General features: G+C 39.7%; 1 protein-coding gene across 5 annotated transcripts; it reads right to left on the bottom strand.

Annotated features, from left to right (window-relative positions):
* Position 1: 1 nt before the first annotated feature.
* On the bottom strand, positions 2 to 8,489 carry LOC140549574 (uncharacterized). Of its 5 annotated transcripts, XM_072673326.1 has the most exons (6): positions 5,909 to 6,228; positions 4,761 to 5,582; positions 4,588 to 4,682; positions 3,156 to 3,506; positions 2,566 to 2,616; positions 2 to 2,226 (listed from the first exon to the last, which is right to left on the bottom strand). In XM_072673326.1, the coding sequence occupies exons 2-6, from the start codon at positions 4,790 to 4,792 to the stop codon at positions 2,147 to 2,149; spliced, it is 609 nt and encodes a 202-aa protein (XP_072529427.1). In that variant the 5' UTR covers positions 4,793 to 5,582; positions 5,909 to 6,228; the 3' UTR covers positions 2 to 2,146. The 5 variants fall into 5 exon arrangements, with proteins under 5 accessions (XP_072529427.1, XP_072529429.1, XP_072529425.1 ...); XM_072673328.1 differs by lacking the exons at positions 4,761 to 5,582; positions 5,909 to 6,228 and adding an exon at positions 8,240 to 8,489; XM_072673324.1 differs by having other exon boundaries at positions 4,588 to 5,582.
* Positions 8,490 to 14,264: the final 5,775 nt, after the last annotated feature.

Below are 14,264 nucleotides of genomic sequence, written 5' to 3'. Positions count from 1 at the left end.
ATATTTTACCCATGTGCTCATCATATATTCAGCTTGCTGACAGTGGAAAATTACTGAGTGAATGCTGGTATAAGCATTCTAGCATTCTAACTGCTCAAGGTGGGACAAATTAGGCCTTTTTTTAACTTCTCGACATGGGCTTAACATTAATGGTCCAGTGTTACAGCACTGAGCTTCCTCCTGACCAATCATGTATTGACTAACGATTTACCATTATTAGAACATGTTAGTCAGCAGAGATGCTACTTTGAGCGTGAGATATCCACCAGTAATTTCATCTGGGTTTTAAATGAAAAATGATGGTTTTGATGGAGGAAAGTGTTTTTTTTCTAAAGAAAAAATAATCAAGTGATCACAGGCAGATACCCAGCCCTGAACAGACCTTGCCAGTGCATGTATCCAATTTCCTGTTAAATGATCCATTAGGGACTATTTTGGCCAAGATAATTCATGGGCTCCTGCTTCCATTTCACCTTCAGATGCAGAGAGAAACTTTTGAGAGAGACTATTGAGACCACTTAGATCAGATTTAACACAACACATTTACTGTAGATATGTTGTAATATTCATAAATATTCCATATCATAAATATAATAAATAGCTGGCAATTGATGCATAATAACATTCCAGAAGTCACATTAACAAGCATGTGCATGAGCCAGTTTATTTCCTCAGTGCTAATCTAACTCCCTCATGATGGACATTATTAGGGCTAAAGCAATACTTATCACCAGGGCAGGCAGAGGAGTTCTTATCAGTCCAATCATGAATATACCTGTGTGCTGGAAATGAGCCTCAGGTGAGGGGTGACTCCAGCCAGATGATGTATTGTTCTGGTTTCCCCCTTTAATATAAACAATCTAAACTGCACCAAGTTAATAGATACCTGACCCTGGATCTGCTTGATCTTAATCCACTAAAATGAATCAGACATCACTATTTTATCACGTATGTTACACATACAAGAAGAACAACAAAAGTATGACAACAAACACACAGACTGTTAACAATGTTTTACACTAAGAAAAGTTCACTAAACAGAATAAATACAATAAATAGAATAAAAATAGAATAAAAAATCTGCACAAAGAGTTACAGATGATATAAACACAGAAAATAACATCTTCACAGCTGTGAAAATAATCATAGTGCAAATGCTAATCATGCTGTGTATCAGTACTGTGTTGCAGTGAAGTCAAGTTTGGTTCAGTGAAGTTTAGAAGATCAGTCCAGTTATAGATTCGGTTCACAGATTAGGGTGGTTTAGGAGCACTACTGCTCTGGGAAAAAAGCTGTTAGCATGTCGTCTTGTGCTGGTTTTGATGGTTTTGACGGTTCTGAGACGTCTACTCGAGGGGAGTGTCTGGATAAGGTGATGTCCAGGATGAGAGGGGTCAGCGGTAATTTTGTCAGCGTACTTCCTCGCCCTGCTGGTGTACATCTACTGAAGCGATGGCAGATTGCATCCAGTGATCCTCTCTGCTGTCCTGATGATGCACTGGAGTTCGGCTTGCTCTTGGGAGGTGGAGGAACCAAACCAGATTATTCTGGATGATGTGAGGATGGACTCGATGGAGGCTGTGCAGAACTGGATCATCAGGGTCTGCGGTAGGTTGAATTTTTTGAGCTGCCTCAAGAAAAACAATCTTTGCTGAGCTTTCTGAGAGAAGGACACTGTGTTCCTCTCCCATTTCAGGTTCCTGGATATGGAGATGCGTGATGCCCAGGAACTTGAGTGACTCGCCGTTGATGCAGGCTAGGGAGGGTGGGTTGCACTGAAGATTTACTACCATCTCTTCAGTCTTTTCTGTGTTTAGCAGCAGGTGGTTGTTGCTGCACCAGGAGACAAGCTGCTTGACCTGTCTTCTGTAGGCAGATTCGCAGCTGATTCCCTGGAGACACAGTCATTGGTGTAGAGGCTGATTAGAAGAGATGAGAGAACACAAGCTTGTGGTACACCAGTACTGAGTCTAGCTAGGGTTGAATGTAGGATTGCACACTGAGATGGAAAGTGGTTATGAATGCAGCCATCTCTGAACATCTTCCACTTTTGCCCAAATCCTCCTTCCTCTTACTGCTCAGACCTCTCACAGTGGTGAAGGTGGTGATCTTTGAGGGATCGCACTGACATGCTCCATGTTTCATCTCAGAAGACATGGAAAAGTAAGCATGAAAAAAGGGAATAGACTATGACCCAACGGTGAAGACAGTTCCTTCCAGCATCTCCTGCAAAGAAAGCCAAAGATACAATTATTCATGTATCCCACAAAGTGTCTGTTTTATGTAAGCAAGTTCCCAAAGATTTTCTGATCGGGAGATAAAGCATTGTTGCAGATTGTTCATGTTAGAAAAAGAGCTGAAATCAGATACTTAACAGACTGAACATATTAAGCTAACAATAGCAATCTGACAGTCTTCAGGTTAGTGTATGATCTAAATGTTCACCTTGCATGAGAATAGACCAGTGCAACTGTCTATACAAGGATTTACCTTAGTGGTATTTGTACACCAATGTGGGTAACTGTTGTGAACTATTGAATTGTTTGGTGATTGATATTTACTTACCTTTTGCAACAGATTTTTCAATTAAGCTTATCAGGTCTTCAGGTGATTCTTCTGGGAATATAAAAAATATAAACAGCATTTAACATTTAATTTGATATAAACATCTTCAGTATTCCTAAATGTACAAAATTTGTCCAAATTGAATGGTTCCCCATCCCGTGCCAATTCTACTTCTCAATGATTTGGGCCCAGTCCACCAGAAGCATCTTTAGTGTTAAGACTGTCTTAACTGGTAGAGTGTTCAGTGAAATGCTTGCTCCAGTATTTAACGTTATCTTTGTTCTGCAATACTTTCAGGAAATCCAGCCCTGGTTAGTTAAATGATGTGTGTTAAAATGTGAAAGCCAGCAAAATACCAGGCAGGAAGACCAGAACTAAGAACCGCTCTTCTCTCCATAATTTAGTACAGGTCACTGTTTTCTTTAAGTCATGCACTACACATGGTTCTGTTAATCATGCTCAATCAAACACAACAAATCCAAAACACTAAACTGTAACGGGCAGAAGTACCTTCTACTTAGTGCCTTTCCAAACTGGTATGATTCAGTACATTTCTACATTTATCTTAGCTTATGTTCTTTTGAGCTTACCATCTACTGAAAGTTCCACACTCTGGATGAAGACCCTTTTAGACTTGAGAGACCTCTTTGTTCGTTTCACCAGCAGGTAGCTCTCATAAACTCCTGCATCAGCAGGTTTGACGTTCTTCAACACCAGAGAACAGTTCCCCTCCAACAGCTTATCTTCAGGAACATCCACACGGTCTTCATACCCCTCACCCTCATACAGCTCCTCACCCTTCCGCTCAAACACAGTCTCCGAAATGGTCCGCCACTCAATGTGAGGGCTTTGGCTGGGGACATCTCTCCATTCACACGGCAGAACAGCTAAGGAGCCCACTCTGGCAGTCATGAAGATCCGAGAATGGGCAGAGAGAGAACCTGAAAGATTGATAGACGAATTTAAAGATATTAATGTTAGAAGGTTTTTGTTAGAGATGCAGCACAATTTCAAGATTTTCCTTTCCAAATGCACCTGGTTTAATCTGTCTCTTAATTCAATCAATCTGTTAATTACCAGGTTTAGTAGGAGAGGACACGATCATTTGAGAACTTTTCAAATCAACAATTTATCATTTACTTGTCCTGCATGGTTTTAAATACATGTTACTCTTAGCAACAAACAGTGAGTGCTTGAGAATTCCAGACCTGCCATATTAAAATAAGGGAGTGTAGCCAGGTGGACTATTTCAGGAAAAGCTGTCCGCCATGCACCTGATTTATCACGTTAGACCATTAAATGTTTGCTATCTCTCCAGTAAATTACGATAAAGAATTTCCAGGAAATATCTGAAAAATGCTGTATTTGTCTATTCTTCTGTAACAAAGTGCATGATGGATCCTGGTTGGATAAATGAAAACAATGAAAGCAAAACTAGCCAGCTTTTGAACTTGACACCTGTAAAGATATAACCAGCCCATATTCTACATGTTTCTGGGAATTTAGATTTTTTGAGCTCATCTTACAACATATATGTGGCTTTACGTTCAGAAAACATCACAAATCACTTTAACGTGACCATAAAAGTTAACCCCTCTATAACCATAATAATTAAACATGCTGTTTCAGGTACTGTGTGAAAGAAAGCTGTTCTAACTGGATGCTGGATTCCAAAACCACCTATAACAATCTCGAGGACTGCTGTATGAGTGGCCAGGGCTGAACTGCTAAACTGCAATGTTAAATTAGAGATATGTAAATTAGTTGGTTCTTGTGACATCAGTGAAACAGTGAATTCAAAGCAGGCTGATTTTCCCAGCTTAGTTTCTGTATGTGCTGGATGAGCTGGGGGAACTTCAGCAATTTGAATAATATTTACATCCTATGTTCAAATATTTAAAGGGGAAATTCAGTTGAAATGATTTGAATTTTCACTCTTTTCACAAAATCACTTGACTTTTCCCTTTTGAGCAGGGAAATCACCCTTGTGTAGAGTCTAGTAGAGTCTAGTTGGCCACTTACCCACACTGATGGCAAGCCACAAAATGACCACAGTGTAAAGAAATGTGGTGATTTTCTTCATGTTTATCATCTCAGGCCAGATAAGAGCAGGTATCCTAAAATAAAGACACACAAAGGCAGGTTGTAGCAATGGGGCATTCCTCAAATCAGTATTACACACTGCCTCAACACACCTCATCCCATCAAGGCTCATCTCAGGAGTCATGTTAAAAAGCTGGATCAGATGTCTTGAGACAGGACATGGTCAAAACTGTGCAGGACGGTGGGTCTCCAGGAGCAGGAATAAGTGTTTCCCTCATTATGCTCCTGAAGATTTCTTTAAAGTGTGCAAAAGGCAAAAATACAACAGAGCCATAATGTTTAACCAATGTAGTAGTACGTCATACTTCATGGGTTTCTGATGGAATACCTTAAAGATGTTTCACCACAATTCTCAATTCCCAACCCTTCACCAACAAAGCTGCTTACAAAGTCCCTACCAGTCATTAACAACTATCATTATTTGTTAATTAGTAGATTTAGTGTTCATAATTGTCATTATATAATATATGTCAATATATTTTAGAGCAGTCAATTGAATTGGATGTGTGTTGCAATTTTCCTGTGGCTCTTGCAATCATTCCTGATCATGTAAGGTGGTCCAATTGACCGTCCCTAATTTCTGTTAGGGACTTCTCTTGGACCTTCAAACACTGCCAAAAGTGAGCAATTATTCAAAAACCAAAAAACCCACATTACAGCTTGATGTTTTGGCTAGAAAAACTGTATGACTAGACTAGCCAACTGGCTACTTAGCTGAAGAAGCTCAAACAGATGACCAGTATGTTTTTGCCTAATCCAGCTGGCCAATCACTTTTAACATCTAAGTCCAGAAAAGAATCCAACAAATAACAATTAAAGAGAAGCTTAGACCACTTAACATCAACAGCAACCAAGGTCCAGCAATATTCCAGCTAGCTCATGGCCATCAGGGACTCAACTCAAAGCACCTGGAACTACCAAAAGATGAATAGATCAGACGAAGAGAAGCCATGCTTCCACCAATACAAGCCTCTGAAGCATTCTATGAACACCTTCCTTGTCTTTGTGTTCACAGCATAACACGTTCACATATTTACCCCATGAGATAGATTAACACACCCAGTTTCTGTAGCTTTAACAACAGTAATGCTCTCAAAAAGTCGTCCTCGCCACAATCAACAAGTCAAAGCCCCCTCAGATGCTTTCAAACCGGGAGGAGTTCAGGACTGGACTGGTGCTCCGCTGCTGTGGTTGGTTAATGCTGGTTCTGTACGTGAATGCTCAAGCTGCTGGTTCTTACCTTCGAGGATAAAGTTGAAGTATGGAGAGAGAGAGAGCAGAGAGAAAGGGAGGCTAGAGAGTTCAGTCAGACTCTGCCACTCCAGAGAGAAACGTTAAGTTTAAAAGAAAGAAAAAACGAAAGTGAAACTAAACTAAAAGAAAAACAAAACGGAAAGCCCAGGACTTTCCGCTTCACAGCTATGTTTCTAATAAATGATCTCAGTGTATTAGGTCTATAGGGTACTTTAGTACGTGTTGATACACCACTACTTCACTACACTAGATTACTACGTCATCAATAACTTTACAGTCCATAAGAGCATTGTATTATCCGCATCTTCCTGGTCAGCCTACCTGGAATCATTGGACGCATGGCAGGAATACCCCCTGCCTTGACAGGAAGCCAGTCCATACATGCACACACACACCTACACCAATTCACCAATTCACCAATTTATACCCAATTCACCTACCATCAGCTTTTAGGGGTGGAAGGAAATGACCACTGGTGTTGTACCTGGACAAACGAAACATACATCTACTTAGTTGGCCACATGGCTGCAAAACAAGGTGCATTTTATCAACTACATGCGATATAGGAGTTGTTGTGCAGTAGGCGTTTGACTGAATACAACTTGTTTTGGTCCAGGTAAATTGATCATTTACATGCTATCAACATTATGACACATAAACTGACCATCAAAATTCAGCAGGTTAGGAATGTCAATTTAGGAGCTGTAGTCTGTTCTGTGGGAGGAACCTAACTATCTACAACTTGGTATAAAGCCATAGTCAACATTGATCACCGCTTCACTTTAAGCCCCCCTTTATACCCACGCCTGGCATTAGGCAGCATGGTGCTAATAGGTTCATGTTTACCATCTGCTCCAGAGAGTCCTATTCTATTGGCAGTACTTCTCTACAAGGACTGGACAAACTGTGTGTGTGTGTGCATTTGCACATCTGTGTCTACAATGGGTGCAACTTAGAGTAGCTGAATGCATTTATTGAAAAGGGTGTCCACAAACATTTGGACATATAGTACCTCATTCTGCTCGACTGGCTAAGCCTCTTGTTTAATAGGAATGAGTGTCAACAGGTAGAGACACCTTGTAATAAATCCCTTGTAATTCCCCACTGGATGTAATTCCCCACTGGATGTAATTCCCCACTGGGCGAGTGTGTCTTCCTTGTTCCTTCTTCCGCAAAAGATTTTACTCATCCACCACTAGTTATAAGGAAATAGATATTAAAGGAAGTTGAGCGAGTTAAAGATAATTTAATGGGTCATTGCATCCACCAGCAACTGACAATGCAACCATTTCAACATTCAGATGCATCCCTATACAGAACCACTGCCTTTCCCAAAGGGCTTTTTAAGGGTGTGGTGATAATTAGACTTATTATGGCTACAACACAGATAATACATTTTCTTTGGGCACTATTTTGCCGTACAGCATCCTGCATGTATCCCTCCACCATAAATTGCTCTTGAAAACACAGGTTTATGAGCCAATATAAATAAATATATATAAATCAGAACATTGTGTTGCTGATCTGGAGAGTGTTTGCTGATTAGAGGGTTGGGAGTGGCTGAGGGATGCTGGGAGTTGGAGTTTGTAAGAGTGAATGAGCCGATGAGAGGACTGTGTAGTTAAATAGGGCTGTTTTGTCAAGAATACTCAGTGGCCAGTGCCCAATTGCACCAAAGACAGAACCCTGTACCATTTTATTTTTGAATGTCTGCAGTCCAAAGACGTATGATGGAAAATCACATTAAACAGGCGACTAAAAATGTAAAAAATAATAAAAATATAAAATATAAAAATAATTAAAAAATTAAAAAGAACAAATAAAAGAACTGTTTAAAACAGCTTTAACACAAAATGTCAACCCCACCTATTTCAACACATTTCTGCCTAAAGAAAAGACCAGATATACACATGACTGAACTGCATCAGTGTAAAAAGTCATACCATTACCTCACAGAGTCAACATGTAGGCTAAGCTAGGTAACGTTAGCTAACATTGTAATCAAAATGTTGTGGATCACTCTGATGTTACCTGGGAAGGTGGAGTGTTACAGTAGCAACACCTAGTCATTGTTCGGCATCTACACACCCACGAGTATGAAAAATGACCAGTCCCTGGATGCACACAGTTTCTTTATTAGTGAATGAGTACAGGTGGTGTACCATAAAGCTTCTGTACTGCCTTCAAGACAATGTGGAGGATCACAGGCTCTGAATCTATCACAGATAGACAGCTTAACTAACTAAAAGTAATAGATCTGGCAATTGAATACTACTTTAAATTCTTAGATAGATCATTAAATAATGCTTTGACCTACCGGACACTAAATGTTTGCTGCACTCATGGGCGTCCCGTAAAGTCCCATAAAGTCCCAGTGTGAGCCCAGTCTTCACATGGCCCCAGTCTGTTGATAGCTTTAAGTCTCTTGCATCTTTTTGTCTTCATTTTGTTTCTCAAATCAGGCTTTTTTTATCTTATTTGTCCTGCAACCCACCACACACTACAGCGTTTTGGTATATTTGCCATTATTAGTGGGATGCTAAGCTCATGTCTTTAGGGGGTGTGAGCCGTAGGCGCTCACCACAGAAGACAAACAGCTAAGTCCTCCAGGGGCATTCCCCAGTTTAGTTACGGTTGTTTCTCAGGGACCTTCCAAAGCACGCTGTGTAAAATACCTAAAATACTTAGCATAGCAATGTAAAGCAAAATAAACACACTAGATTAGTGGTCTCCAACCCTACTCCTGGAGAGCTACCTCCCCATCTTTGGGTTAAACCCCAATTCACTCCACCTTACTAGCAGTAATTACTGCCTTCAGATGTGCTTGACTGACTGAAAGGACTATGGAGATGTAACCTACTAGAAGGTTCAGTACCTCTCCAGGATTGTAATATTACTCATCTTCTGTAATCAGTGCAGATTCTGCACTGTTTATGGAGTCTTCTTGTTCCCCTCAGAATATTCAACATTGTCCATCCACCAGGTTACTGCACAGCATCTCCTTGTCATTGATGCTCTCTAGTTTGAAGAGTACTGCTTTCTGCTTTGTGCAGCCTGGTTGCATGTGCATCTCTGTGACGGCATTGCACAGAAAGCCGCCTATAAAACAACGCAAACAACACTGTCACAAACTGAATGGCAGGCAGTACATTCACATTTACAGCATTTAGCTGATGCTTTTATCCAGATTGACTTACAAGGTTACTCATATTACAGAGCTGGACCAATGCAGTGTTGGGAGTCCTGCCCAGGGACTCTTATTGGTGTAGCACAGCACAGGCACAGGCACAGGCATCGAACCCCAGTATCCCACATGGTGTGGTAGCTCACTGGCAGGTAGCGGTGTTATCTGTTGTGCCACACCAACCGTAGGTAGTACTAGAGGCTGGGATACAGAATGAATGTGCTGCTTGAGGTTCTCGAAGAATTCATGTCATCTTTATCTTAGCCTTCAGATCCCAGTTAAAGGCCTTCCTTGTTATTGCTGTTTTGACCATCTTATTCTGCTGCTGTCTAGACAGATCATGCTATATTGTGGTTGATGTGAATTCCCCTGTGTAATGGGTTATGGCTTCCTGTTTCTTCAGCGGTACATTTTCTTTTTTCAGTTTAATGGTAGCCTGTTTTTTTGCTTTATCCCAGTTTTTCTTCCTCTTTTTCCTCCTCATATTATTATTATTATTATTATTATTATTATTAACACACAGAGTTTGGAATGTTCCACCTCCTGTGCTAGATAGTTTTAATTTGTACTTGGGTTGTTACAGGGACTCAGTTGGGCTTCCCAAATTCACCCCATTGTTTCAGCCCAATCTAATCTCACATGGGTCCCAGTAAGGTACAGTAGCTCGTTGTTTGGGAGGAGGTTTGGAGACCACTGGTTTCAACAAAAGCCGCCATTTACATAAACTCAAACACAGATGTCTCAAAGGTTTCAATTCTGCATTTCATATTTTATCAAGAGTGATCTACAAAACTATGCAAACAGAAATGAAGCTGTCAAGATCTGAACTTCCTGCTGTCAGGCACTTTAAGAACAGGCAGTTTTTTTAATAAATGGGTTGGGTCTCAAGTAATTAATGTTTGGTCATCTGATTAAATATTAAATATTACTCCAGTTAGTCTTCTTCAGTGTGTCAATCATTGTGTCAATCAGTATTAATCCATGTTAACACTGTAATGACCCCCCCCCCAGCAGTCCACTAGATGGTGCCTAAAATCTATAATTTGGACACAAATGTGACACAAGTGTGAACTTTTTCTGCTTTTAAATATTTGCTGATAATGTAAAAAAAAAAGAATTTGACTATCAGTAAACCCAACACTGGCCAGTAAAGGAAGTTTAGAGATTGGAAGAGGAGATTGTTAACCCAGCACCAGGTGTTCTCCAGGAGTTCAATCTCTTCCAGGTAGACCCTCCCATCGTAGTCAGAGATCAGATCCACTGCTGTCATCAGCACCAACTTCACAGTGGTCTTAGAGCTGGAAGTGGCTGTACAGTCTTAGGTGTACAGGAGTGGGCTCAGGACACAACCCTAGGTGACTCCAGTGCTAGGGTTAGGGCAAATGAGGGTGGTTCAGGAAACTGGAGATCCACTGACATAGTCTCAATACCCACACACTTCAATCTCTCCGCCTGTTCAGTTTCCAGCAGTTTAGCCCTGCCCACTTACACTGAAGTTTTATATAGGGAGTGTTTTAGCTCTGAATGCTTTTTAAATGAGGTCAGCCAATCAAAACAGAGCTCATTTACAAAGATCAGCCTTAAAGGTGTAGTACCAGAAACATTTACACCGCATTCATTCTGAGAGGTGAAGAGGGGTTGGAAAGTGGTCAAGCAAAAGTGAATTATGATAAACTCACACAAACATCCTAACCTGATATTGAGGTGAAAAAAATGTATAGAATAATATATAAAAGAAAATTTGGGTGCAAATTTAAGTTTAAATAAATTAAAAGAATCCAGCATTATCAGATTTCTGTGTTTATATCAAATTAAAGAAGGAAAAGGAAAGCCAAGCACATGAAAACATGAAATGACCCAAATTAGCAACTATAAACAGCACTGATCCGCTGCGGTTTTATCCTGCATCATCTGTGCTATATTACTGTGAAAGAGCAGGATGTGGGGGGTTTGAGGAAGTTCAAACCCACACCAGAGGGCCTAGCAGTGACAGAAGCACTAACCGACAAACACTTTCCTCTAAGTCAGAGAAACACACAGACAGACCTCAGAAAGCAATGGACAACATATCAGCTGTGTTCATTCTACAGCTTCTGTTGGGTGAGTTCTAATGTACTAATATATGTATGTTGGGTTTTCAAAGGCCTCTTAGCCCAAACGATGCTATTCAACATTGTTATCAGGCAGAGTGAGCTTCACATTAAGCACTCTCTCTCTCTACCAGGGAAGATGTTTTAAACCCTGCAAAGCTTTTGGGAATCTGCACTGTTAAAAATAAAGGTACTACAAAGGGTTCTTTGATCAATGCTGCCACTTTTGCATCTGTAAGGAACCATAAAAATGTCAAAAATGTTTCCTCCATGGTTTTGCTCACAGATCCCTTTGCAGCATCTTTATTTTTAAGAGTGTGGGTCAATAGAAACAAAAGCACTTTACCAATCCCTCTTGCTATGAGGGTTTTTAGTAGTACTCACTTATTTAAACGTCCGAGCAAAATAAATGTAGGAGGAAATGAGGAATCCAAATCCAGTCCTGTTAAAACTACACACTGCAGAGAAAGGTTTCTTGGAGGCAGTGTGTTTAAATAAAGGTGCTAAAGACTATTCTACAGTGTCACAGTGTCAGAGAACTACTTCTGCTTATTTCAGAACTTTGCAACTGAATGTTCCTCAAAACGTCTTCAGACGTTCATGTACGTTTACACTCTAATGCAGGGTCTTACATGTGTATGATGTTACACAGGAGAACGTAGAGTTAGAGGACTCTTACCTGAGGACTCTTGGTGTAGTGTTGTGTGTTCGTTCAGACAGAGAATTGAACCCTAGGCAGATAACGGATACACAAATCCAGCAGTTAAACAAGTCTCCCAACCCTTTCTCTTAGTCTCATAACTCTGGATGTGAGTCACATATGATCTGGCAATGAGATACAAAAATAGGAAAGAACAGGCCCTAAAGATTTAGGAAACTGTTTCACAGAGATATTAACAGAAATACTGAGAAACATCAAATTTGATGCACCGACACATGAGTAGACTCCAGATGGTTAATTAGAATAAGGATCCAATTCATACTGGATATTAATGTTATTAGAACTTCATACTGGATATTAATGCTATTAGAACTTCATACTGGATATTAATATTATTAGAGCTTTATACTGGATATTAATGTTATTAGAGCTTCATACTGGATATTAATGTTATTAGAACTTCATACTGGATATTAATGTCATTAAAGCTTCATACTGGATATTAATGTTATTAGAGCTTCATACTGGATATTAATTCTATTATGACTTCATACTGGATATTAACGTTATTAGAACTTCATTCTGGATATTAATGTTATTAGAGCTTCATACTGGATATTAATGTTATTAGAGCTTCATACTGGATATTAATGTTATTAGAACTTCATACTGGATATTAATGTCATTAAAGCTTCATACTGGATATTAACGTTATTAGAACTTCATTCTGGATATTAATGTTATTAGAGCTTCATACTGGATATTAATGTTATTAGAGCTTCATACTGGATATTAATGATATTAGAGCTTCATACTGGATATTAATGTTATTAGAGCTTCATACTGGATATTAATGATATTAGAGCTTTATACTGGATATTAATGATATTAGATTGTAAAATCAGATTATAGCTCTGTAGATGAAAGGCTGCAGATGTTCACTGGCTGCTGGAGAGTCATTTAGCCGCTCTCTCATTGTTATTCCTCTCTCTTCCAGGAACCTGTAGACTTTCCCTCCTTCAGAACATCTCAGTTGACCTCAGATCTGTCCAGCCTGGAGAAAACACCACCCTGCACTGCAGCATCTCTGCAGATTATGAGGTATCATGGTATCATCAGAGCTCAGAGGAGATGAAGCTGCTGATGTCTGCTGGAAAAGCAAACACGAACAGACACTATTATCTCAGTTTTAATGTGGATGAAGGTCACTATGAGGGAGTTGAGAACAGCAGTTCAGTGAGTTTAGTGATTATTGGGGTTAAGGAGACAGATCTGGGGCTGTATTACTGCGGAGGACGAAACAGGTCATCTGTCTTACAGTTTGGGAAAGCCATCAGACTCATCTTTACAGGTTAGTGACCATCCCTTATTGTGGACAGTGGTGGCTCAGCGGTTAGAGTGCCGGGATATCGATAACAGGGCTGTGGGTTTGATTCCCGGGCTCGGCAAGCTGTCACTGTTGGGCCATTGAGCAAGGCCCTTTACCCTCTCCCGGGCGCTGGCGTTGGCTGCCTACCTGTGTGTGTGTGTGTGTGTGTGTGTGTGTGTGTGTGTGTTACCAGATGGGTTAAATGCGGAGGAAACATTTTGCTGTACAGTGACAAATATGTGCACCTTTATAGCCTGAATGGTTCTGTTAGTCTGTTTTATGTGTGTGTGTTCAATGAGGGGCCGGCAGTGAGTGGACAGTGGCTGTTGCTTTTTGGGATTTGTTGGACAATTAATTGCAGTATGGCAAATCTTTTAACACACGGTTTAATATCTGATGCCTTAGTTACTTAGATAACAGCAGTTACATTTTATCTGAATGATTCTAAAATCTTCCCAAAATTCTTAACAATTTGGTTTTGTTCCATTATTTAGTTTAAATTTTCCTTTTAAATGTGTTTTTGTGTTGCAACATACTGTTCTCTTGCTCTTAATTCTGTTTATATTTGGCATGTTTTTGTTATTCTGATAGGGATGTTTATTAGTCATAAAGATTATCATTTATTTACTTCCATCCCCAAAGCAGTGTTTAAAACTGAACAAACCACAGGAGTCCTCAAAAATCAATACCTCTTAATGTACTGAAGGCCTGTCTACATTATTTTGCGTAACAAGCATTTAAATACTGGAGTTATGATTATATATATATTTAGAGCTGTACAGTTGGGCCCTTAGTGTATAATAAATTACTATAAAATACAATATAAATAAACATATACAGAGATTAAGTTTTTGCATTAAAGCACAGATATTAATGGTGCATAGTTATGTTGAGTGATCATTACTGGTTATCTTATTGTATTGCTTTTACTTCTGCACATCATTTGAGAAAGAAACTACTGATTAGTCACCTTGAGGACATTTGACTACATAAAAAGGCTTTTAATAAAAAATATTAAGGAACATTCATTGAACAAAA

The sequence above is a fragment of the Salminus brasiliensis genome, chromosome 2, assembly GCF_030463535.1.
Source record: "Salminus brasiliensis chromosome 2, fSalBra1.hap2, whole genome shotgun sequence".
NCBI classification, from domain to species: Eukaryota; Metazoa; Chordata; class Actinopteri; order Characiformes; family Bryconidae; genus Salminus; species Salminus brasiliensis.
This window is presented reverse-complemented; position numbering and strand designations above follow the sequence as displayed.

Excerpts from the sequence above, each read along its gene's own strand:
- LOC140549574 (XM_072673324.1), bottom strand. The coding sequence starts at position 4,792 with ATGACTCCTGAGATGAGCCTTGATGGGATGAGGTGTGTTGAGGCAGTG. Across the intron at positions 3,507-4,587 it reads GTGGCTTGCCATCAGTGTGG|GTTCTCTCTCTGCCCATTCT; the intron begins GTAAGTGGCCAA and ends TCAATCTTTCAG. Across the intron at positions 2,617-3,155 it reads TGTGGAACTTTCAGTAGATG|AAGAATCACCTGAAGACCTG; the intron begins GTAAGCTCAAAA and ends TTATATTCCCAG.